At 41.1% G+C, this 26,436-nt stretch overlaps 1 protein-coding gene across 2 annotated transcripts in view; it reads left to right on the top strand.

Moving 5' to 3' along the window:
• LOC126272312 (myosin-11) overlaps positions 1-26,436 on the top strand; it is a 256,577-nt gene that overhangs the window by 125,807 nt on the left and 104,334 nt on the right. For both annotated transcript variants that reach the window (XM_049975092.1, XM_049975093.1), the window contains exons 12-13: positions 16,650-16,805; positions 16,907-16,938. In XM_049975092.1, the coding sequence (XP_049831049.1) occupies positions 16,650-16,805; positions 16,907-16,938 (188 nt within the window). The remainder of the gene's footprint in view (positions 1-16,649; positions 16,806-16,906; positions 16,939-26,436) is intronic.

Genomic DNA, 26,436 nt, shown 5'->3' with positions numbered 1-26,436 from the left:
AAAATTTCGGTCCTAGAAGATCAGCCATTTATACCATATTTAAAATTTTAGTTACACATTTGTGTTTGATAGATCTTAACATGCTAAAAAAAGACAAAGTTTTGAAGTTAGCTTTTTTATTTACTTTACTTCTTTCATAGATTAAAAATTATGTAATAATTGGTAGAAAGTATAACTATCCACAAAAAGGTTCATAGTCATTTTTTGAGCAGTTGCACATGTAACTGGCTTTTATATGGAAAAGGTAGTGTTTGACAGAACGTGTATTCAGCCAGGTAAACTGCAAAATGCTCATTGCACAGCAGTGAAATGTAGAATCATGTTGGCGGAAATATTCAGCTGCTGCAGTTTAATAAGTTGTGTGCTTGTGATTCTGCCAACCACACCCTCGGAAAAAGCAGTACAAAATTTTTGACAGCTAATATTAGATGTGAAAGCTTAGCTTTTCTTGGAGCTTTACTATGTAGTATCGATTTAAACCATTAACTTTTCCTATTTGTGTGTTTGCACTTCTTGACATTGAAAATGTTCCTGGCTGACTACATCACATATCCTATGCCATTAATATGTGCAGTAATTCGCTGGCGAGATCATGTCGCATGAGATATGATTGGCTGACAAAAGTACGTCGCAATCTAGATTTCAGCGCTTTGGAAGCTCCCATGCTGCATTTGGTGGAATCATGTTTATACTTTAATAAAAAATTTGCATTGTAAATGTTGCTGTACATCAAAGATCTTTCCAAAAGTATCTTTTTTGCTGGGTTTCATTTCCATAAAGCTGGGAAGTTTTATGTTGGGTGTATAAAACCTTCACCATCCAAAGGATTGATATTTTTTACTGCCCCAAGGGGAAGTAATTGTCATTAACACAGAAAAAAAAAGTCGTTTCACCAGTAGTGCAGTGTATTTTGACCTGTGAACAAGAGTATTTTCACCTGAGAAAAAGTTCATTTTTAACAGGAAAAAATCCAGGATTCCCCCACCACCACCACGTATTTTCCATGTGTATGGGCATTCTTGTATGTAACAGCAGGACAATGCTGCAGCTGGACAAGAGCTCTGAAAATTCCAGAGAACCTATGATGTGTAAAGATAACAATTTATTGACATGCCATCATTGATAGAAATACCTTTTACATTTCACCCCACTAGATTTTTTTCAAAAAATGTCAAAAGGTTTTAAAAACCTAGAAAAAACCTTGAAATCCCCAACAAAAGATTCTCGTAAAAAGAAACATCATCTTAAGTTGTCATAAGATTTCTGTTTGGATGGAAACAGCTGGTGCATAGACATACTACACATGAGAGAACCAATCTTGGTATGTTTTAAGCTAAATAACAACAAAATATAAGAAATTAATGTAGTTTTAACCATAACATAATGTGTTAAAGCATTTAAGCCACTCATCTGAGTACATACACTACTGGCCATTAAAATTGCTACACCAAGAAGAAATGCAGATGGTAACCGGGTATTCATTGAACAAATATATTATACTAGAAATGACATGTGATTACATTTTCACGCACTTTGGGTGCATAGATCCTGAGAAATCAGTACCCAGAACAACCACCTCTGGCCGTAATAACAGCCTTGATTCGCCTGGGCATTGAGTCAAACAGAGCATGATGGCATGTACAGGTACAGCTGCCCATGCAGCTTCAACATTATACCACAGTCCATCGAGAGTATGTGACGAGCCAGTTGCTCGGCCACCATTGACCAGACGTTTCCAGTTGGTGCAAGATCTGGAGAATGTGCTGGCCAGGGAAGCAGTCGAACATTTTCTGTATCCAGAAAGGCCCATACAGGACCTGCAACATGTGGTCGTGCATTATCCTGCTGAAATGTAGGATTTTGCAGGGATCGAATGAAGGGTAGAGCCACAGGTCGTAACACATCTGAAACGTAACATCCACTGTTCAAAGTGCCATCAATGCAAACAAGAGGTGACCGAGACGTGTAACCAATAGCACCCCATACCATCACTCCGGGTGGTATGCCAGTATGGTGATGACGAATACACGCTTCCAATGTGCGTTCACCACGATGTCGCCAAACACGAATGTGACCATCATGATGCTGTAATCAGAACCTGGATTCATCCGAAAAAATGACGTTTTGCCATTCATGCACCCAGGTTCATCATTGAGTACACCATCGCAGGCAGTTCTGTCTGTGATGCAGCGTCAAGGGTAACCACAACTACGGTCTCAGAGCTGATATTCCATGCTGCTGCAAACGTCGTCGAACTGTTCGTGTAGATGGTTGCTGTCTTGCATACGTCCCCATCTGTTGACTCAGGGATCGAGACGTGGCTGTACAATCCGTTACAGCCATGCGGATAAGATGTCTGTCATCCCGACTGCTAGTGTTAAGAGGCCATTGGGATCCAGCACGGCGTTCCGTATTACCCCCCTGAACCCACTGATTCCATATTCTGCTAACAGTCATTGTATCTCGACCAACTGGAGCAGCAATGTCGCGATATGATAAACCGCAATCACAATAGGCTACAATCCGACCTTCATCGAAGTCGGAAACGTGATGGTACGCATTTCTCCTCCTTACACAAGGCATCACAACAACGTTTCACCAGGCAACGCCAGTGAACTGCTGTTTGTGTATGAGAAATCGGTTGGGATCATTCCTCATGTCAGCAAGTTGTAGGTGTCGCCACCGGTCCAGCCGTACGTGAGTGCTATGAAAAGCTAATCATGTGCATATCATAGCATCTTCTTCCTGTCGGTTAAATTTTGTGTCTGTAGCACGTCATCTTCGTGGTGTAACAATTTTAATGGCCAGTAATTCACTTGCTCATGTCCATCTTTATATGCAGGGTAATTGCTGGAACTGCTGTAAAATTTTTGATCCAATTCTTGCTGATAGATAAATTGATTCATGAGGAATGTTTTTGTATATAGTTTATAAATATTTCATATAAATTGTCTGAATTATGATGAATTCAAGTTAAGTAGTGAGAATGATACCATTGCACGTAGTGAACAGTCACCACAACTTGAGAGAGCTGCAGTGTCTTGAGAATGCAGCAAATGGTATCTTACTCACACCTGGTGCTGTGATCTAGTGTTGTTGTATGTGGCAGCAAACCAGTAGGTTGTGGAACGAAATCCTGGCTGGGTCACTTTCTTCACTCAGCCTTTTGTTGTAGACATAAACAGAGAACATGGGTCGGGAGAAGTGCGCTGGGCTTTACTTCTAATGCTAATTATCAAAACAATAGTGCTGCTGCTCTTTATGGGTATCAGTGCAGTAAAAGAATACAGTCAGGCCTTCTTTTTACACTGAGGTTGAAGATGGTGATTCAGAAGTCTGAATTAACTGGTGATTTAGGAATTGCTGCTTCAGAGGCTGATGGCCAGTTGCACCACCCACAGTTGTTGAAGTTACCATGCCATGGCTCAGAATGCTGGACACAATGTGTGATATTCAAGCAGAGCATAAGCCATATTCCATGGCCTGCTGTTTGAAAAGCGCTGCAAACAGTTGTAAGATGGTATCTCCAGTGTGATTCCAAAGAGTCGTGGATGCAGATGGTCATCACACTGGACAATATTTACCTGTAAAGTGAAAATGATATGCCATTAACAAATGTTACCCTCTCATGTGGAAATTAAAATGTGGTTCTTTCAATAGTTTATTCATTATTTCTCTGCCACACTCCTTACACAACCCCCAGCGGGTCCGGGGTAAGATTATGCCCAAGGTATTCCTGCCTGACATAAGAGGCGTCTAAAGAGTCCCTCCCTCTCAAGGGAGTAATTTGCGCCTGCCTCTGGAGACGGACGGATCAACAACTTGCATTTGTGGTCATTTTGGTTTTTCACTTATTCTGGTTTTTTTCCTTCCTTAGTTTCCTTTCTTTGTCCTCCTCCCTCTCTCACTGTCTTCCTTACTTTTTGACTTTCCTTCTTCTCCTTGCTTTCTTGTCCATGCTATGATCTCCGCCTCAGTGTTTGAGACAGTCTGTCCTTTCTCTCCCTCTTTTTTCCTATTCTTCTTTCCTCCATGTGCATGCTTGAAGGCCACCCCACGCATTCACATGCATAGCCAGTGACGGGGTAAAGCGTAATTCCCCGCCCTGGGTAGACAAGTAGGGCCCGTGCGTATACCCTGGTAAAGGCCAGGCCCAGGAAGGAGTGATTGCCCAAGCTGACACCTTCAGACCATGCCGATTGGTCCCTTCATCCGTTTCTCGGGAGGTGTGACCTGAGGTGTAAACATTCACCTAAGGCGGGAGCGCCCTCTGAGAGGGTCCCCACAAGGAAGGAGCGCACCATCGGAGATGCTGGCAGTCATGAGGGATTCATCCGCAATGGATTTTTCTTCTTCTTCTCTCTCAACTTCTGCCCAAAAACGGGAACTAGACAGCCACCAGTGACAAAAGTACTACTACCTGCCCCAAAAATTCCTCGTAGTTTCTAGATCTGAGGACGGAAAGGAGTTTTCCTCTGTCAACCCTTTCGTTATTCAGAAGGGCATAGATGCCATAGCCGGACCTGTCAAGTCTTGTACCAGGATGCGTATCAGTACCTTGTTGTTCAAAACTGAGAGCGCCTTTCAGGCACAAAAACTCCATCGGGTCACACTCCTGTACACATTACCTGTCCGGGTGGAGGCTCACCGCACTTTGAATCCGTCACGTGGTGTGGTATCTCCTAGATCACTCGATGGATTAACTGACAAGGAGATTCAGTTTTTCCTCGCTGAGCAGAGCATGACGGCTGTCCATAGGGTCATGAAAAAGGTCAACAATGACCTTGTACTGTCCCGGACACTTTTCTTTACCTTTGATAGTGTTCAGTTGCCGTCGCGCATCAAAGCAGGCTCTATGTCCCGTCACCTACGTGCTGCTACCAGTGTCAGCATTTTAACCACACCCGCCAGTCTTGTTCTGATGCGGCTAAATGCGTCACTTGTGGCAGGGATGCCCATGAGGGTGACTGTCCACCTCCGTCTCCTCTTTTTTCGTGAACTGTCAGGGTGACCATGCAGCATCCTCTCAAGACTGTCCCATCTACAAGGATGAATGCTGTACACAGGAAATTTGGGTCAAAGAGAAAGTGTCCACCTCGGCTGCTCGCAAGCTTTTTGCTAGTAGGAAGCCAGTGAGGTATCGACGCAGACATGCGATCTAACCTTTAGCACTACAGTCGTCCGTTCGGCGAGTGCTAAGATTGCCCCGCCAATGTCTCCTCTTCCTCCCGTCACTCCTAAGACACAAGCACCTTCATCAGCTTCTGCCAAGATTAAGACCCAGAAGTCAGATGCATGGGCCTTCAAGAAGGAACTGTCCTGTGAAGACTTCTTACGTACACCGAACTCCCAGCCATCGATCAGTACTTGTACTAAACGACCTTCCAAGAAGGCTCATAGGAAGAAAAGTTCTCCCTCTCCGCCATGGCGCGTTTCTTCTCATGCGCCACCCAGCGGTTGCCGCCCCAGGCCGTCATCCGTTTCACCTGGCCGCATCGTTGGTAGCCGAACATCTGGCCGTTTGCCGGCGGAGGAGCTCCCCTTCCCGACCATCTTAACATGGTGGCCGACGAACCTACTGGAAAAAATGGTCGACGACTCTCCGCCTATTGATAGCAACAGCAGTGGTCGCTCGATGCCAGGCCCTGAGCGGCCTTCGAGGTGACCCCTTCTTGCTTCTCCTTTTTCTTTTTCTTCTCACGATGGCACTTCTTCATTGGAATGTTCGCGGCATTTGTTCCAAATGAGAGGACATAAAGTTGCTGCTACGCTTGCACTGTCCGCTTGTAGTAACTCTCCAGGAAACGAAGCTACGCCCATGCGACCGTATTGACCTACCCCCTGTGGCAGGTATTCCAGCTCATGGAGGGGTTATGTTGCTGGTCTGGGGTGATATCTACTACGATCCCTTCACATTGCACACTGATCTGCAGGCAGTTGCCGTCTGAATTACTCTCCCTACTTTCACATTTTCCATTTGTACTGTTTACACTCCATCGTCGTCTGCCGTTACTAGGGCAGACATGATGCAAATTATTGCTCAGCTACCTGCACCATTTTTGTTGACTGGAGACTTAAATACCCACCAACCCCATTTGGGGTTCTCCAGCATCCTGCCTGAGAGGCTCCCTGTTGGCAGACCTTTTCAACCACTTCAGTCTTGTCTGCCTCAATACTGGCACCCCTACTTTTCTTTCGGACACAACTCACACTTATTCCCATTTAGACCTCTCTATATGTACTACCCAACTTGCACATCAGTTTGAGTGGTACGCTCTTTCTGATACATATTCGAGCGACCATTTCCCTTGTGTTATCCATCTCCTGCATCATACCCCATCTCCATGCTCAATTAGATGGAACATCTCCAAAACAGACTGGGGCTCTTCTCTTCCAGGGCGACATTTCAGGATCAAAACTTCGCAAGCTGCGATAGTCAGGTTGCACACCTCACGGTATTCATTCTCACTGCTGCTGCATATTCCATCCCTCATACTACTTCTTCTCCACGTTGTGTACTGGTTCCCTGGTGGACCGTAGCATGTAGAGACACTTTACGTGCTTTACGCACCTTTAAACGCCACACTATGATGGCGAATTGTATTAATTATAAACGATTATGTGTGCAGTGCTGTCGTGTTATTAAAGAAAGCAAGAAAGCCAGCTGGGCTGCTTTCACAAGCTCCTTCAACAGTTTTAATCCTTCTTCTGTTGTCTGTGGTAGCCTGTGCCAGCTATCTGGCACTAAGGTCCACTCACCAGTTTCTGGTTGGACAGTTACGAATGACATCCTTTTGCCCCCTGAGGATGTCTCCAATGCCTTTGGCTGATTTTTCGCAGAGGTTTCGAGCTCCGCTCATTACCACCCTGCCTTCCTCTCGAGCTCCGCTCATTACCACCCTGCCTTCCTCCCCCCCCCCCCCCCCCCCAAAAAAAAAAAAAAAAACAGGCAGAGGATGGTGGTGCAAATTTATTATTGTCCCGATTCCTAAGCTGGGGAAGGACAAGCACTTGCCTTCCAGTTATCGACGCATTTCCCTTACCAGCTGTGTCTGTAAGGTGATGGAACGAATGGTTAACTCTCGTTTGGTTTGCCTGCTCGAATCTCGACACTTACTTACCAATGTACAATGTGAATTTTGTAGGCGCCACTCTGCTGCTGACCATCAGGTTACCTTGTCAACCTTCATTATGAATAACTTATTGCGGAAGTGCCGGACAGTGGCTGTGTTCTTTGAGAAGGCTTACGACACCTGTTGGAGGGCGGGCATTCTCCGCACCATGCATTCATGGGGCCTTTGCAATCGCCTACCTCTTTTTATTCGTGCAATTTTAATGGATTGAAAGTTCAGGGTACATGTGGGTTCTGTCCTGTCCGATGCCTTTCACAAGGAGAATGGGATGCCACAGGGCTCAGTTTTAAGCATTGCTCTCTTCATCATAGCAATCAATCCAATAATGGATTGCCTCCCAGCTGATGTATCAGGCTCCCTTTTTGTGGATAAATTTACCATCTACTGCAGCGCGCAGCATACATGTTTCCTTTAGCGCTGTCTTCAGCATTGTGTTGACCGTCTTTACTCCTTGAGTGTCGCCAGTGGCTTCCGTTTTTCTGCCGAGAAGATGGTCTGTATTCACTTCTGGTGCTACAAAGAGTTTCTTCCACCATCCTTACATCTCGGTCCCGTTGCTCTTCCATTCGTGGAGATGACAAAATTTTTAGGTCTTACATTTGACAGGAAACTTAGCTGGTCTCCACATGTCATATTTGGCTGCCCGTTGTACCTATTCCCTAAATGTCCTCTGTGTTCTCAGCGGTACGTCGTGGAGAGCGGATCGAACTGTCCTGCTTTGCCTATATCGGTCAATCGTCCGCTCAAAGCTGGATTATGGGAGCGTTGTATACTCCTCTGCACAGCCCGTCCATCTTACGCCGCCTCAACTCTATACATCATCTGGGGTTTACGTCTTGCGATCGGAGGGTTCTATACTTGTCCTGTCGAGAGTCTTCATGCTGAAGGCGGTGAATTGCCACTAACCTACTCACGCGATATACTGCTTTGTCGTTATGCCTGTTGGCTATTATCAATGCCCGAACACCCGTCTTATCGTTCCTTTTTAGACGACTCTCTCAACCGTCAATATGGGTTGTATGTATCTGCCCTACTGTCCCCTGGAGTTTGCTTTCATCGCCTCCTTCAGCAACCTGATTTTCCACTCCGTGCAACCTACAGAGTGGGCGAGAGCCAAAGGCCAGCTTGGCTCCAGGCTCAGGTTCGCGTTCACCTTGACCTCAGCTCGCTCCCAAAGGAGGTTACCCCAGCTTCGGTATAACGCTCACGGTGTGTTGAACTTTGTTCGAAGTTCATTAATACAATCTTCATTTATACAGATGGCTCTAAGACCAATGACAGTGTCGGGTGTTCTTTTATTGTCGGGGCACACAGTTTCAAAAACAAGGTCCCTGGCCATTGTTCGGTCTTCACAGCTGAGCTATTTGCCCTCTATCAGGCTGTTCTTTACATCCGCCGCCACCGACATTCTGCTTATATCATCTGCTCTGATTCCCAGAGCGCCATCCAGAGTCTCAGTGATCCATATCCGGTTTACCCTTTCGTGCACCAGATCCAATGCTCTCTTAAGCAGCTGGCGGACGACAGTTCTCCGTTTACCTTTATGTGTGTTCCTGGCCATGTCGGTATCCCTGGGAACGAAGCTGCAGATGCAGCGGCCAAGGCTGCGGTCATCCAGCCTCGGACAGCTTCTTGTGTGTCTTCATCTGATTTTAGCAGGGTCATTTGTCAGCACATTTTGTCGCTGTGGCATGCCGATTGGTCTACACTTACTGAAAACAAGGTTCGGGCCTTGAAACCTCTCCCCATGGCTTGGACGACCTCTTCATGCCCTTCTCGGCGGGAGGAGGTCGTTTTGGCCCGGTTACGGATTGGTCACCACGGTTCAGCCACAGCCATCTGCTGATGGCTGCCCTGGCACTGTTCTGCCCATGTGGGCAATTGCTGACAGTATGCCACATTTTTAACATTCTGTCTGAATTTTAATACACTGCTCATTGATCTTGGCCTGCCTTGTACTCTGGATGAAATTTTGGCAGATGACCCAGGAGCAGCGCTTACGTTCTTCGTTTTATCCACTTGACAAACCTGTCCAAGCACATTTGATTATGCTGTTTCCTTTTAATCCCTTGCCTGTTAATGTGCCTTTTTATAGTGTTGTCCTTTTAAGTTGGTGTTTTCACATTGTGCCTTGCGGTGCATTCATAATTTAGTCTGGGTTCTAATGACCACTGTAGTTGTGCGCCCTAAAACCACCAAAAAGAGAAAAAGAAAGAAAGGAAAAAAAAAAACGAACACCTTACAAACGTTTCGACAAAATTTAATTGTCCTACAATTACTTACTTTTATCATGGGGGCCCTCTCATATAGTTTATTTAACAAAAAATTGCAGGGTCATGTCCCGTCAAGATCATCAACTGTAACTGCCAACATCAACAGTTTAGTTTCAGCAATCACATAGGGCTAAGGGATCAACAGAGAGACTGCATTTTGTGCGAAATCGTGGTGCCGAAATGAATACATGTCTCTGCACTTCACTAATATTAAAGTTCCTCACATTTAGTTGGAAAACTATTGCTTTGAATGGATAATAGCACATACCGTCTTTATCAATTATCCAGGTAACACCCTTTCTAATAATGCCTAGACCCAAGTGTGCTCATATTAACAGCTAAATTTATTTCACTTTAAACTAAAGTTTGCCTTAGCTGTATTGCTTTTACAAATATTTCACATTGTCAGTCCACGGTAGCCTTTATAAATGTGACTGGAAAATGGAAAAATATATCCTGCTATCAAATGCTACGAAGAATGATGTTTTATCGCCAGATTTGGTGTGTAATTATGCACACACTCTGTGAATGAACCAAATGATTACTCATATTTCATCACATCAGCAAAGTTTTCAAAGAATTTTAGTGAGGCTCATTGCTCGCAAAACTCAAATGACTCCCACTTCTCATTCTGACGCGTAACCAGTAATGTGTGGGCATAGTTGAATGTCAGAGCAGGGAATGCCCCCACTGGAAAAGATGTGCTCAGCTTCAAAAATTCTACATAATTGTCAGTGCATAAGAGGTACAATGTACAAAGTCATACCACCATCAGTAGTAGTACCCCTTACAAAATATAACAATGTTACAAAGTAATAAAAGTCGTTAAATGTACATTAATCCACATTACACGTATTGCATATTATTAAGTCATTTTACCAAAAATTGCTTAGGTCTGCTATCGGGTGGAGAAATGTAGGGTCCCTATGGTCAGGCATGCACTACACACACGAAGCGGCTACTAGGGTAGCGGAATACATGTGCAGTGCACATGTGGGTTTTTTAGGTTAGAGAATTCCTTCCCTACGCCTGACAAGACGACTCCTGAGACGTGACAAGGTAGTAGTAGGCAAAACGCAACAGGGAATAACAACTTTAATGTGGTAATAGTAATCTGCAGGAGCATCTATAGAAAGGTCCCAAAACTGCTCTAATTAATAAACTGTCACAATGCCCACATAGTACTAGGGACAGAAAGTTGGCTGTAACCAGATGTAAACAGTAATGAAATTCTAAACTCAAATTGGAATCTGTACCGCAGAGACGGGCTGGACAGTGAGGGGGGAGGCGTGTTTATAGCGATAAAAAGTGCAATAGTATCGAAGAAAAAACTGATGGAGATACGAAATGTGAAATAATGTGGGTGAAGTTTACGGTTAGAGCAGGCTCAAACATGGTAATTGCATGTCTCTATAGGCCCTCTGGCTCAGCAGCAGTTGTGGGAGAGCAAGTGAAGGAACATTTGGAAAATATTTCAAGTAGATTTCCCCACCATGCTATAGTTCTGGGTGGAGATTTTAATTTGCCGAATATAGACTTGTGGCAATAACACATTAGATCTTCTGGTGACAAACAGACCCGAACTGTTTGAAACAGTTACTGCAGAACAGAGAATCAGCTATCATAAAGCAGTTACTGCATCGATGATTTCAGCAGTAAATATAAATATTAAAAAAGGTAGGAAGATTTTTCTGTTTAGAAAAAGTGACGAAAAGCAGATTTCAGAGTACTTGACGGCTCAACACAAAAGTTTTGTCTGAAGTACAGATAGTGTTGAGGATCAGTGGAAAAAGTTCAAGATCATCTTACAATATGCATTAGATGAGTATGTGCCAAGCAAGATCGTAAGAGATGGAAAAGAGCCACCGTGGTACAACAACAGAGTTAGAAAACTGCTGAGGAAGCAAAGGGAGCTTCACAGCAAACATAAACATAGCCAAAACCTTGCATACAAACAAAAATTACGCGAAGCGAAATGTCGTTTGAGGAGGGCTATACGAGAGACGTTCATTGAATTTGAAAGTAAAGTTCTATGTACTGACTTGGCCGAAAATCCTAAGAAATTTTGGTCTTGTGTCAAAGCGGTAGGTGAATCAAAACAAAATGTCCAGACACTCTGTGACAAAAATGGTACTGAAACAGAGGAGGACAGACTAAAGACCGAAATACTAAATGTCTTTTTCCAAAGCTATTTCCCAGAGGAAGACTGCTCTGTAGTTCCTTCTCTAGATTGTCGCACAGATGACAAAATGGTAGATATCGAAATAATCGACAGAGGGATAGAGAAGCAATTAAAATTGCTCAAAAGAGGAAAGGCCGCTGGACCTGATGGGATACCAGTTCATTTTACGCAGATTACGCGAAGGAACTTGCCCCCTTCTTGCAGCGGTGTACTGTAGGTCTCTAGAAGAGTGTAGCGTCCCAAAGGATTGGAAAACAGCACAGGTCATCCCCGTATTCATGAAAGGACGTCGAACAGATGTGCAGAACTATAGACCTATATCTCTAATGTCAATCAGTTGTAGAATTTTGGAACACGTATTATGTTAGATTGTAATGACTTTTCTGGAGACTAGAAATCTACTCTGTAGGAATCGGCACGGGTTTCGAAAAAGACGATCGTGTGAAACCCAGCTCGCGCTATTCGTCCACGGGACTCAGAGGGCCATAGACACGGGTTCAGAGATAGATGCTGTGTTTCTTGACTTTCGCAACGCATTCAATACAGTTCCCACAGTCGTTTAATGAACGAAGTAAGAGCATATGGACTATTGTGTGATTGGATTGAAGAGTTCCTGGATAACAGAACGCAGCATGTCATTCTCAATGAAGAGAAGTCTTCCGAAGTAAGAGTGATTTCAGGTGTGCCGCAGGGGAGTATCGCAGGACTGTTGCTATTCACAATATACATAAATGACCTTGTGGATAACATCGAAAGTTCACTGAGGCTTTTTGTGGATGATGCTGTGGTATATCGAGCGGTTGTAACAATGGAAAATTGTACTGAAATGCAGGAGGACCTTCAGCGAATTGACGCATGGTGCAGGGAATTACAATTGAATGTCAATGTAGACCAGCGTAATGTGCAGTGAATACATAGAAAGAAAGATCCCTTATCGTTTAGCTACAATATAGCAGGTCAGCAACTGGAAGCAGTTAATTCCATAAATTACCTGGGAGTGGGCATTAGGAGTGATATAAAATGGAATGATCATATAAACTTGATCGTTGGTAAAGCAGATGCCAGACTGAGATTCATTGGAAGAATCCTAAGGAAATGCAATCCGAAAACAAAGGAAGTAGGTTACAGTACACTTGTTTGCCCACTGCTTGAATATTGCTCACTAGTGTGGGATCCGTACCAGATTGAGTTGATAGAAGAGATAGAGAATATCCAACGGAGAGCAGCGCGCTTCATTACAGGATTATTTAGTAATCGTGAAAGCGTTACAGAGATGACAGACAAACTCCAGTGGAAGCCTCTGCAGGAGAGATGCTCAGTAGCTCGGTACGAGCTTTTTTGAAGTAGAACATACTTTCACCGAGGAGTCAAGCAGTGTATTGCTCCCTTCTGTGTATACCTCGCGAAGAGACCATGAGGATAAAATCAGAGAGATTAGAGCCCACACAGAGGCATACCGACAATCTTTCTTTCCACGAACAATACGAGACTGGAATAAAGGAAAACCGATAGAGATACTCAAGATACCCTCCGCCACACACCGTCAGGTGGCTTTCGGAGTATGGATGTAGATGCAGGTGGTAATTAAAACAGTGAAACTTTCCTTACATAGTCACACTACACCCTTCACCAGTAACAAAATCTCATATCTTATCCATTACCACATTTTATTTCTTGGTCTGTATTGTACTTTACATAATATTTGTTAAAATATCTGCTCTTGCTCACTATTGTGTTCAGTTTTCTCGAGTTTTTGATGTTATTGCTTGAATTTGTGTATTTATCTCCTTGCTTATTTCAGCTATTCTTGGTCAGTCTTGCACTGTTTCTTGTGGTTTGCATTAGTATGTGATGTGCTTTTTGGTGTTTGACAATTAAAGGGTCTGCTTTGTAACATGAAAAAGTTTTGCAGTCCTTCAAAAACTGGGTGTATACTGCAGTCTATGACAATTTGGGATCTTGTATAACAAAAATCATTTGTTGTTCTTGTTGTTGTTTGCTGCCTGGGTTATAATAAATGGAATGGATCAGAGGCAAGAAAAATTTGATTAGGCTTCTGTGATAAAGTAATGAAGGAGTATGTAGAAAATAGAATGACATGAAACTTAATAACAGACATATATGCACTAATTGGACCCAGCCCCCCAATTTGGCACTTACTTTATTCAGCTATTCATGACAATCTTAAATTGTAAGACAAAAACGTAAAAAAATGAAAATATCATGGAATGCTTGTACTGTGAATAGAGTTTTACTATAAATAGCAATGCTCTACTAATAATATCTCAACCAGTTAGTCCTGGAAGTGAACATGCTTAAGGCCATTAGTCGCAGTTCATCATGAAAATGACTGACTGTATTAAAAATTGTGTACAGGAAAATGGAATGATCTGCGTTTCTGACCATGTGGAACTAAGACATTCAACAGAAAAGTACTGTAAATATTAATGAAATACTAATAATCTCTACAGTGTCATGAACAAGATTCTTGTACTGAGAGCTGTTGAAACTTCTGTCCACAAGAAACAGTTGGTTTTTTGTTAGCAACAACTTCTGTAATAACTGGTGTCATCTTCTTCTTAATTGTAGTTCGCTATATTTGAATCGAAGACCCTTTATGGGCATTGTGGACGAGCACTGAAGACACTGTGTTTCTGTTAATATGAGTTCATAATCAGGTCTGGCACATTCTGGGTTTTGATAGAAAATTTTAGGTTTGCTATGTGTGGAAAGTTACGAAATTACCATCAGATAAGAAAGCTCAAGGTATAAAAATTACCAGTTTATATAGGGAAAAGTAATATAGCTTCATATGTCCGTTCTGTATTTTCTAATCTCAAAACGTGGCTTAGTAGGAAGAAATTTTCATTGAATGAAGAAGGGCAGAAGTGATCCCAGGAAAGTCTGTTTTACCTACTGGGCTGTAGATTACGTCTTTCCTATTGCTTACTAGATTCGAATTTGTGCTCCGTGACTGAGCTTAGTATGCCACCCTTCAGCAAGCAATAAAGAGAAGACACACACAAAGATATAAGTTTATCGTGTGAGTGTGTGCAGTTGTGCTCCCTCCACCCTCCCTCCCCCACCCCCTCCAGTTGTCCAGTTGTGCCTAAATGTCACTGAACCCCAATTAGCTTAAGAAGTGACTGTGGGAGGATAATGAAATGCAAAAATTATTTTACTTTTTGGGAAAAAGTTGCAGCTTATACTTTTATTTCTTATTTTGTGAAAGGAGGAGGAATGGGCTGATCATGTATAGCAGCAGCAGCAGCAGCAGCGGTGCCAACTTTGTAGAACTGCTAATGAAGCAAATTAAAATGGTCATAGAAGAGTACCTCATATTAATTGTAAAGTACACTGTCATGATGTATACACTAAAGTGCCAGAGAAAGTGGTATAGGCAAGTGTATTCAAATACAGAGACATGTAGACAGCAAAATATGTCCCTGTGGTCAGCAATGCTTATGTAAGACAAAACGTGTGTGGCACAGTTGTTATATCGGTTACTGCTACTACAATGGCAGGTTATCGAGATTTAAGTGAATTTGAACACGGTGTTTTAGTCGGTGTACAAGCGATGGGACACAGCATCTCCGCAGTAGCGATGAAGTGGAGCTTTTCCCGTAAAACTTTTTCTCTAGTGTACCATGAATATCAGGAACACAGTAAGACATCAAATCTCAGACATCGCTGAGGCAGGAGAAAGATCCTGCAAGAATGGGACCATGACGACTGAAGAGAATCATTCAATGTGGCAGAAGTGCAACCCTACTGCAGTTGCAGATTTCAATGCTGGAACATCGGCAAGTGTCAGCCTTTGAACCATTCAACGAAACATCATCAATATGGGCTTTTGGAGCCGAAAGCCCACTCATGTACCCTCGATGACTACACAACACAAAGCTTTATGCCTCACCTGGGCCCATCAACACCAACATTGGACTGTTAGTGAGTGGAAACAAGTTGCCTGGTCGGACAAGTTTGCTTCAGATTGTTTTGATCGGATGGACGTGTACAGGTAGGGAGACAACCTCATGAGTTCATGGATCCTGCATATCAGCAGAGGACTGCTCAGGCTGGTGGAGGCTTCGTAATTGTGTAGGGCGTGTGCACTTGCAGTGATATGGGACCCCTGATACATCTAGATATGACTCTGACAGGTGACACGGATCACCTGCATCCATTCAGGTCCATTGTGCCTTCCGACAGACTTGTTGGGCAATTCCAGCAGGATAATGTGTTGCCCCACACATCCAGAATTGCTACAGAGTGGCTCCAGGAATACACTCCTGGGTTTCAACACTTCCACTAGCCATCAAACTCCTCAGACATGAAGGTTATTGAGCATATCTGGGATGCCTTGCAATGTGCTGTTCAAAAGAGATCTCCACCCCCTCATACTCTTACAGATAGCCCTGCAGGATTCGTGGTGTCAGTTCCCTCCAGCACTACTTCAGACATCAGTCGAGTTCATACCACGTCATGTTGTGACACTTCTGCTTGCTTCTGGGGGCCCTAAATGATATTAGACAGGTGTACTAGTTTCTTTGGCTCTTCAGTGTATAACGGACTGCATCAAAATCTTTGTGGAAAGTAACATTTGCATCTAATGAAAACTTGTGGAAATTCCACTTGGAAACAAAGTAATATGAAGTTGTTTCTCTGCTTTGTAACTTGCATATGCTGTTGTTTAGAAAACAGCCATAAATCAGAAAGAAACTGAACCTTTGATTAGATGAAAGGTTTGTAATAAGCTTTCCAATATGATAAGTGGTGTATTGTTAAAAGAATTTAGGTTGTCTTGAAAACATCAGGCCAGATGTTACTATGATGTGTTACAGGCATTGAAGGGTAAAACCAGAATTCACAAGGAATTTGCATTGTGTTGTAAATGTGGTGCATGTCAAAGTAGAGTACTATATTATTTTTCCAAGAAATGTGGCTATACAAACTTGTGCTCTTCTGCCAAAATTATTCAGTCTCATTTCATAAGTAATATTGCTTTCATAAGGTCTTTCCACATAGACAGAAAAAACATTTTTTTTTGTAATGTTCGCACAGATGCTGTGGTATCAGAATACAAATACGAAGCTGAAGTCAAAATATCAAGAAGTATGTTCAAGATTGGCTAGTGAGTCTAAAGAGAAAAATTTTCTAGAGAAACATCTCTACAAAACACAGAACAGTGATGGTCGGATGGCAATCACCAGTGTTGGGGTATGTTTGATTTCATATTTAATCTTGAATTGTTGTGTGATTATGGACATACACAAGTTGTTTTTGGTAGTGAGGTTCATGACATTGTTTTCTTGTTTCAGGATGTGCCAGGAGAGCTGAGTGTCCAGTGTAGGTAAGCAAGTTTCCTTCATACATGCGCCTATGTAAAAGCTCACATGTATATCCTTCCAGCTATCCTGATTTAAGCTTCTTATCATCCCACACATAACCACAGACCTTGGCGTGATGGGTTGTCTTGAGTGTATCATTTATCATTGATACAGATTTCCATACTGTATGTGCAACCATTTATAAGGGCTAACTCTGCAGATGCCTATACTTACATATGGTTCCTTATGGAGGGTAGCAGCTATTTCATTGATTACAGAGACCAATCTGGCATATTGACTGACCTGACCTTGTAATATTAGGCAACGTGGCCTAGCTGTGTTTTACTGTGATTAACTAAAAGCAGGAGGGAACTATTTTAATGATGATGACATTCTGGAAGTAAGAGTTCCACATTGTGGTCTCAGGGTAGGGGTTATTCACAGGAATCTTATCATTAGAAAAACAAATTTCATTTGATGGGTCAGACTGTGGAATTGAGTAGATAGGATAAATAACTTGAAAATATAAATGGAAGATTGAAGTTATAGTGAGGATTAATGTAGTGCTGTGACAGGAGATATCTAGCACATGAGTACAAGGTTATCAATACAAAACTGAATATTAATAACCAGAGGAAAAATAGGAATGTAGGTGAACAGTATGAAGAGCATAGAGAATGACTCATTGTAGCCAATACAAACACAAAGCTACCACCCACCACATGGCAACGGTCTTGCCGCAGTGGATACATTGGTTCCCGTGAGATAACCGAAGATAAGCGCTGTCGGGCGTGGCCAGCTCTTGGATGGATGACCATCCAGCCGCCATGTGCTGTTGCCATTTGTCGAGGTGCCCTCAGCCTCGTGATGCCAATTGAGGAGCTACTGGACTGAATAGTAGCGGCTCCGGTCAAAGAAAACCATCATAACGACCAGGAGAGCGATGTGCTGACCACACGCCCCTCCTATCTGCATCCTCAACTGAGGATGACATGGCGGTCCGTTGGTCCCGGTGGGCCACTTGTTGTCTGAAGATGGAGTGCTTTACTACTCACCACAACAGTATTTATGTCTACCTGCTGTAATGGTAATGAAGACATTGAAAAAATGTATGAGATAAAAATTACTTAGTACATTAACCCAATCACATGGTGCAGAGGAAAAATTTGAAAGTGCTTGAGTGTGTAAAAACTGTAGTGTTTCTCTACATTTAGAGGACTGTTAAGATGTCTGCCATACCCAACTAACTGATATGTATCAATTTTGATTTTACACCAGCCAGTAGAGTATTTAAATACGGTATAATTGGGTTAAGGTAGGTGAAAATTTAGTTGCAGTGTGGGGACTGGACTTCAATACCAGAAAAAGGAAGAAAATGAAATATGATATCGTGGTCTGTAGGAGTGCAATGAAAGGAGAAGCTGCCTGGTAAAAAGCTGCACAAACGACATTTACATCATTGTTAAATACTTGTTTGAGAATGATGAAAGGTGGCTGTGGCTGTATATCAGGAATAGACCTAGGGACACTGTAAAGTTTCAGAAGAATTACATAACACCGCAAAGGTTTAGAAACCAGATTTTAGACTACAAAACATTTCATGTATATGATGTGGCCTCTGACTATAATTTGTTGGCTATTAAATTCAGACTAAAACTGAATGAATCACAGAGTGGTAGGAAATTGAAATGGGACTTGCTTTCACTGAAACAACCTGATACTGTTGAAAGAGTAAGTGACACTTGGAGAACCAGGTATGTCAAAACTGTTGCACCAGGTATGTAGGGTAATTATGTGGGTTTTATAAAGCAGATTTTAAAATTCTTCTTTTATCTTGTGGAAACACACTGAATCATGATCAGAGAGGTTGCAGATTATGTCGGTTCATTCTTTGGCTCATTCTAAGCAATTATTTTGGGTGTTATGGCATTAAATGTGCAGCATCAAAGTTTGTTTCAAAATCGTTGATTTTTTACCAAAAGCTCAGGAATTGCTGAATGAAGTTGACAACAATCCACAACTTAAAGAAAGTTATAACAGGTGACATAACATGGTTCTATGGATGTGATGCCAAAACTGAGGCCTAATTGTTCCAATGCAAGCTGCCTGAAGAGCCAAGACCGGAAAAAAAGAAAAAAAAAATCAGGTTTGATCACAACTGTTTTCTCGGATTACAGTGAGGTAGTGCATCACAAGTTCCTGCCGTATGGTCATACAGTCAATAAGGAATACTACTTATAAGTTATGTGCCATTTGCATGAAGCAGTCCGAAGTAAACAACCAGAATTGTGCCAGAACCACTTGCGGAAATTGCATCATAACAACACTCCCACTCACACATTTGGTGTGTTTATTCATAATATTTTGGCAAAAAAAAAACAAACTATTTTGTTGCCTTAGCCACCATATTCACCGGAAATAGCTCCGTGTGACTTCATTCTATTCCCAAGGTTGAAGAGAACCATGAAAGAAATTAGTTTTGTCACCATTCATGGCATATAAACAGAATCGCAGAAGGAGCTAAACACCATAATGAAAACAGAGTTCCAGAAGTGCTTCCAAGGTTGGAAAAAGCATTGGCACAAGTGTATTCTATCTGTGTGTGTGTGTGGGGGGGGGGGGGGGCACATTACTTTGAAGGGTTCAGAGGAATATAATTATCCCAATATCAAAGAAGGCAGAAGCTGAAAGTTTTGAGAATTACTGAACCATCATTTAATAATGGTTTGTAAAGTACTAACACTTGATGCCAAGATTAGATGTGATTATCTTTATATAAAGTGTTTGCTATGAATTTTAATGAAATCTCACAAGGCAGTCATTTAATTTGTGCTTCCTGTTCTCTTTTAACCACTCTTTATTTCCATTTTTATTGTATTGGTCACCAATCTGGATATTGGTGTGTAAGTATGTGACATGGTTTCTTGATACTTGGAATTTTTCAAATCTTCTGACATCACATTTTGATAGTGCTTTCAGTCTTATTATTACTATTCCATTTGTTTTTATTATTTTTGGAGTACACATATGATGGAAAAGTAAAAGGTTTCAGAACTAGAAAATTGTTGTGATGCGCAATTGATGGATGAGATTTTAGTATTTTCCACAATTGTGCTATTCTGTGCAAACAAAATACATTATGGTTCATTTTAATAGTTTTCTGTTCTGTTTGTTTACACTGATAACAGAATTATAGCCACTGTCTTTGATAATGTAAATGCTTGGTGACATAGGTTTCATGGGATGTAGGCCATGGTTAAGGCACGTTTCTCTGCTTAATATTTCATCCTCTACTGTGGTGCATATCCTCAGAACCAGTATGTAGTTACTTAATGGTGAAATGCTGAGTAGCTGAAATGATCAAACTAAATACTTATACAATAGCATTATGAATATTTCCAAATGTTTAACATCTGTTGTCTGTCACCCTTTAAAACTGTTATATATCAGAGTAAGCTTGACGTCATCAAGCACAACCTCACTGGATGAAATATATCCAAGTTGTTGCTGCTAAGCGGTGCTTACAGATACAGTTCTAAATTATTAATTACTCCAGCATTGTCTCATTTTCTTATTACAAGCACTGAGTTGCACCCCAGCCAGCTGAATCTCATGATAGTCTGCTGTGAATATGAGTAGCTGTGGCTTAACTAAATATTTGGCATAATGATGTGAAAAATCAGTGACATCTGCACGGTGACCGTCCATAGCTTGGATCAGTGTAATGGGGTGCCTGGGTGCAACTTCTAAATACTGAGATAGCTTTCTTGCTTACGGCTTGCATTGTTCTTTGTTTGGTGATGTACTTCTCTTACATATGTTTCTCTTGCCTGACTTCTATTTATCTATCTTGCTGATGGCAGAAACAGTAGAATATCTGAACCATTGTTTATTTCTGAATCATGTTTTAAAATACTTTTTAAAGCAACATGTGTATTTAATTCTCATCCTTGTAGGTACCCCAAGGTATCTTTCCAAGTTACATTAGTGTGCTTTGTTAGACCACTCTTTAACACTTTGAGGTCTGGCCACTTAGACGTTTATACCAATATTTACAATGTTATTGGTACATTTGTGTTTGTTGTACCTTAAAGGGCAGTACACACCTGAAGACTAATCTTTTAGGATTCTTTCCCATGTTTATTTTAGGATTATTATGGCAGAAAATATAATTATTCCTCCAAAAGGAAAGTAACTTCACATGTAGCTGGCTTTTTTATGGAAAAGTCTAAAACTTAATGGCCTTCAGAGAAATATGTTGCAGTCAGGGGAGCACCAGCGTGTCACTTTCTTGTTGCTTTACCAGTCAATTAATTCATCTTCTCCAACAAGTCTTGCAGACCTGTGTTGCACGCTGCTCCTTCTCAGTTTCAGGATTTTTATCAAGAAAGTGTTGTCCTACAAGCTTATTGCTGGTAAATAGTGGCAAAATAGGAGGCGGGCATAAAATATAATATATAATGGAAACTGATTAATAATTGCTGCTTGAATAATAAAAAAAAAGTTGGACAGAATGATTGAAAGAAATTGGAAGGTACAGATATACTGAGTGAACTTTAACTGGCACTAATATCAACAGATCTTCAATATTCAATACATTTAAGATCAGCATTCGTCATTTAAATTTACATACTTCTCGTTATCATAATTATGCATAGAGCTGGTTATTACGATGCTGTTACTGGGTCGCTATTCCTCTGCTTATGCAATTTCCTCTTGTCGGATCCTCTTGATACAATTTACAATGGTGGAACTCGTAATACATCCACTCACTACCACTTATAGAAACAAACAGGCGAAGATACAGAAATTAATCAATTGGAGAGCATATCTCTACTCGATTTGTTTGTATTCCAACATTATCACTGCTACAAAATAACTTATTATTTTTGTGTGACAGAAAAAATAATAATAATATGATCCATTACAGTTGCCCCCTCCCCCCTATTGTGCACTGACATCATATGGAGGTGCATGGTGTCCGGGCTTATTTCCCGTTTTGAGGGTTCATAACGCTAGCTGGTATGGGCATAGCCTTTATTTTTTGGCCATTGGAATTATCCTATATGGTTATTATTTGTACTAAGATGTCAGCTTCTTTTAACACTTACATACGTAAGTTTTCTTTCATAACAAAGTGCTTGCTGTAACTGCTTAGTCCCATTATTGTCAGTCAGTATCTGCCGAATGTGTGGCTTGCGAAGCATGTGCACGCAGCTCAACATCCGTTACCATCCAAGCTCGCTCTCAGATGTTTAATACAAAATCAGTGTCTCCGTGTCATGCATTCACAGTAGCCTTCATTGCACAAATTCGTTAAGCTCGTGTTCAGTGTCATGACCCTTTGTGAAATCCTCACTGTGGTGACAACTGGCGTCCATATCAGTGGCATGAGGAATTTATTTCACCTTGTCGCTCTCACTTATTCAGTGGGGACACCATCAGTACAGCTGACATCCATCTAAAAGGTAAGTTTTTTGCTGCTTTTACGACGTTGTTCGAGCACAGAAAATTCATGTTATGCGAAGTATTGTCATCTTTAGTTTATCATGCACACACCCATGTATCTTACGCACACACTTAATACTTTGCAGGCAGGTTATGTACGTTTTTGCGCTTTGCTTTTGAGCGTCTTTCATACTGTTGCATTAGACAAAGTTTCTGTAGTGTCCTTCCCACATACCATACACACAACAAAAAGGATACAAATACAACTACAAAAATAAATTTATCCTATTCGTTTGCTGACACCCCATTATCATTGCTTATATACATTATAGTATGAATGCCATTTTGTTTTAGCAAATTTTGTTAAATTATGATTTTGTTACATTGTTACTCGTTTGATTTTACATTTATTACTTAACATTCATACAATAATAGATTCTGTTTTTCTTTATGACAGAATTTGACATACATTTCATTCCTGTTCACAGTTACTTCTAGTCTATAAAATAGATTCTACATGCTACTCAAATAACTACCCATGGCCTTGCCTCTCTAGCATTCTCCAGGAAGGAGCTAAACACTACAGGGTTGAGGAAATTTCACAGAAAGACATTTATGTGCTCAGTTATGCTTCAGTATTAGACATAACTGTGATCCCAAGAACAAAATGGTTTGTTGTTAATAAACACAACTTAAAGCTGATGGTACCAATCGTATCAAATACTTATTTAGTGTTTAAAGTTCAGCTCAATATTTGTTATATTCATTGTATAGAGGATAATCATTTCATATGCTGAGGTATGCAGAGTTGTATCGTCAATACTATATGTTATGTACAATGAGCATGAAACAGTATTTATATAAGTAAAAAAGTGCATAAAAATATCAATGTGAATCAGGTGTTAGACACTTCCATGGGAAGTCGATACTCACAGTAATTTGGTTTCCACCTCTTGATTATTTGGTAATGCTCAACCACAGTTCAGCATTGTTATATGCGATGTACTGCCACTGTTTTCTTACACACATACTTTCACACTATCACATTCATACATATCATAAACGTATAACTTGTGGTGCGGTCTTTCTTATTTTTATATGGTTCCTAACACTCTACAAGCATTTATTTTTCTTCACCTTAGGATGTGTTGATGCATCATTCCCTGGAAGAAAAACTTAATACTAACTTAAATCTTCATAAATAAATGTACAGTGGCTGGATGGCTACTAATACCTCTTTCATACATTCTGCCAGGTATACATTTACTTCAGTGTGCTGTGCAGTCATGGTATCACAAACTCATTTAACGTCACGTGTGCATTTCTACTCACCTTGTAGATCTGAAAGATAAAGTATCTTTTAGGCGTGGTGCGACCTCTTATTCAGTTCGTCACTTATACTGTACCCACTTGTTTACCTGCAGCATGGCCGTGCGGTTCTAGGCGCTACAGTCTGGAACCGAGCGACTGCTACGGTCGCAGGTTCGAATCCTGCCTCAGGCATGGATGTGTGTGACGTCCTTATGTTAGTTAGGTTTAATTAGTTCTAAGTTCTAGGCGACTCATGACCTCAGGATTTAAGTCGCATAGTCATCAGAGCCATTTGAACCATTTCACCTGCAGCAGGAGTTTTCTGGTCCCTCAAATATAATTAGTGTGTATATTTTCAATACTTCAACTTGTAAATATATAGATATAATATATATAGTAGCGTAACTGTAGTAAATATCTCGTAGCTTAGGATCTCATTCCTTGTATATAATCCCTTAGCTTATCTTTGTTCGTGTGTATTGTATAGATAATTGTAGTATAGACATTCCCTTTATTTTCTATGTCCCTGTTTATGCTATAGGCTTTAGAAATGCTAGGCAGGATGTAGCTCATAGGGGTTGTTTTGGTGCTCCAACACTTTCAGCTATCTCTGTCTAGTGCGCACAAGCTTGCAGTTTGTTGACTAGTTTGCTCCCCAATTCGCATACACTGCGTCGCTCTGATACCACTTACATAGTGGTGAGTTGTGTATTGCATTGCGCACTACTGTGCATTTCACAAATTTGTTTATTTGTTTACAGGTGGGCTATGCACAAGGCAAAGAATTGTATTCAGAGTATCATTGTCTCTAGACACACAAAAGTAAAATTCTTCCTTGTTACATCCACTTACTTTACCATTTACACATTTGTCATATAAAAAGAAAAAGATGGACAAAAATTTTCCATAAATCCCTTCATCAATATATAAACATTCTCAAGTCTTTGTGTGGGAAAAGGAGATTTTAATCATTATTGTGGTCCAGAGTATAAGAGTTGCTACTTACGGTTCAGCTTTCCCATTTTTGTGGATTTGGGGTGTGTTCTAAGTAAAACCTTTTGTCCTATATAAAATTGCGTTGTATGTTTCAGCTTTGTCGTAAACTCCTTTCCTGTATTTACCCCAGATTTCATTGTTGACTACTGCTTGTTGTATTTCATCATCAAGTGAAAGTTCTAGTATCGTTATCTTGGGTAAAGGTTTCTCACACTCGTCTACCTGTTTGCAATTGAACATCAACTTATTTGGTGTAAATCCAGTTGATGTATGGGGAAGGTTGTTAACAATTTGTAAGCAGGGAGTGACATATTCAATCCACTTGGTATGTTTACGAGGTATATAGGTCTTCACAACCTGTTGGATCCTTAAACACCCTTTTTGTGGAGACGCTGTGGGATGAAATTTCGATACTAAAATGTGTTTGATTTGGTTGCAATCTACAAACTCTTTCCATTTACATCCAACAAAATATGAGGCATTATCTGTTAACATGACTTCTGGTTTCCTACTCTTGCAAAATAATCCTCTTTCACTTGTCTTAACTTTCTGTTCAGCCTACAGTTTTACGTATTTTGTGAAAATATCGTACAGGCCTACTGTATATTTTACTCCCCTATTACCTCTGGGATAGGGTCCAACCACATCTAATGATATCTTTTGACCAATGACCTCGCTGTCTGGTGTCCTTCCTCAAACAATCCAATCCAATGATATCTTTTCTAGAGGTTACTTAGCCACAGTGGGATGTAGTTCTGTGTGTTTGGAGATGTTAGAATATTCGCTTTCTGGCAAACGCACTTCCTTACCACCTGAGTACTCTTCATCTAAGATTGGGGAAATAACAATATTCACTTATTTTGTCAGTGCATTTTGCACTGCCATAATAGCCCCAAGTATTGTGTGTGTGTGTGTGTGTGTGTGTGTGTGTGTGTGTGTGTGAGAGAGACATAAAATCATCCACATATTCCTCTGGCAAACACACGTGCCATTGTTCTTGTTCGGGATGGTTCCTATGGAACAGAACACCTTTGTGAATAGTAAAATACCTTTTTAACTTATGTGTAAGTTCTGCTCTTATCTTACTCCAGTGTGTGGCTTCCTGCTCTAATTGCTCCATGTGTTTACACATGTTGATGTAGTATGGTCGGAGTGTTTTGTCTTCCCTCAACATAGCTCTTACTTCACCTTCCTGCTCTAAAAGATCATTGAATTCCTCTAAGGCCTGTTGTAGTCGAGAAAGAGCATCAGCTATTATGTTTTGATTTCGTGTTACGTATACTATTTCAAAATCGAATTATTGAAGATACATACACCAACTGGCAATCCCTCAGTGTAGAAATTTACAAGTTAACAAAAACGATAGGGACTGATGCTCACATTATACTTTTGTGTATTTACCGCATAGGAAATATTCAAACTTTTTAAAGGACCAAATTACAGCCAAACCCTCCAACTCCGTAACTGAATAAGAACGTTTAGCTTCAGATAAGGTGCGACTGGTGAAGGTAATTACCGTATTTACTCGAATCTAAGCCGCACCTGAAAAATGAGACTCGAAATCAAGGAAAAACATTTTCCCGAATCTAAGCCGCAACTGAAATTTGAGACTCGAAATTCAAGGGGAGAGAAAAATTTTAGGCCGCTCCTCCAAATCAAAACACAGTTGGTCCATTGTAATGTGAGACACAATTTAGGTCGATGGAATGATGATACAGCTACCATAGTTTGGTTAGAGTCGTAAGCCTAGCAGTTCAGCTTTACCA

Source organism: Schistocerca gregaria, chromosome 5, assembly GCF_023897955.1.
Source record: "Schistocerca gregaria isolate iqSchGreg1 chromosome 5, iqSchGreg1.2, whole genome shotgun sequence".
Classification (NCBI taxonomy): domain Eukaryota; kingdom Metazoa; phylum Arthropoda; class Insecta; order Orthoptera; family Acrididae; genus Schistocerca; species Schistocerca gregaria.
Note: the sequence above shows the minus strand (reverse complement) of the source record. Positions and strands in the feature narration are given on the sequence as shown.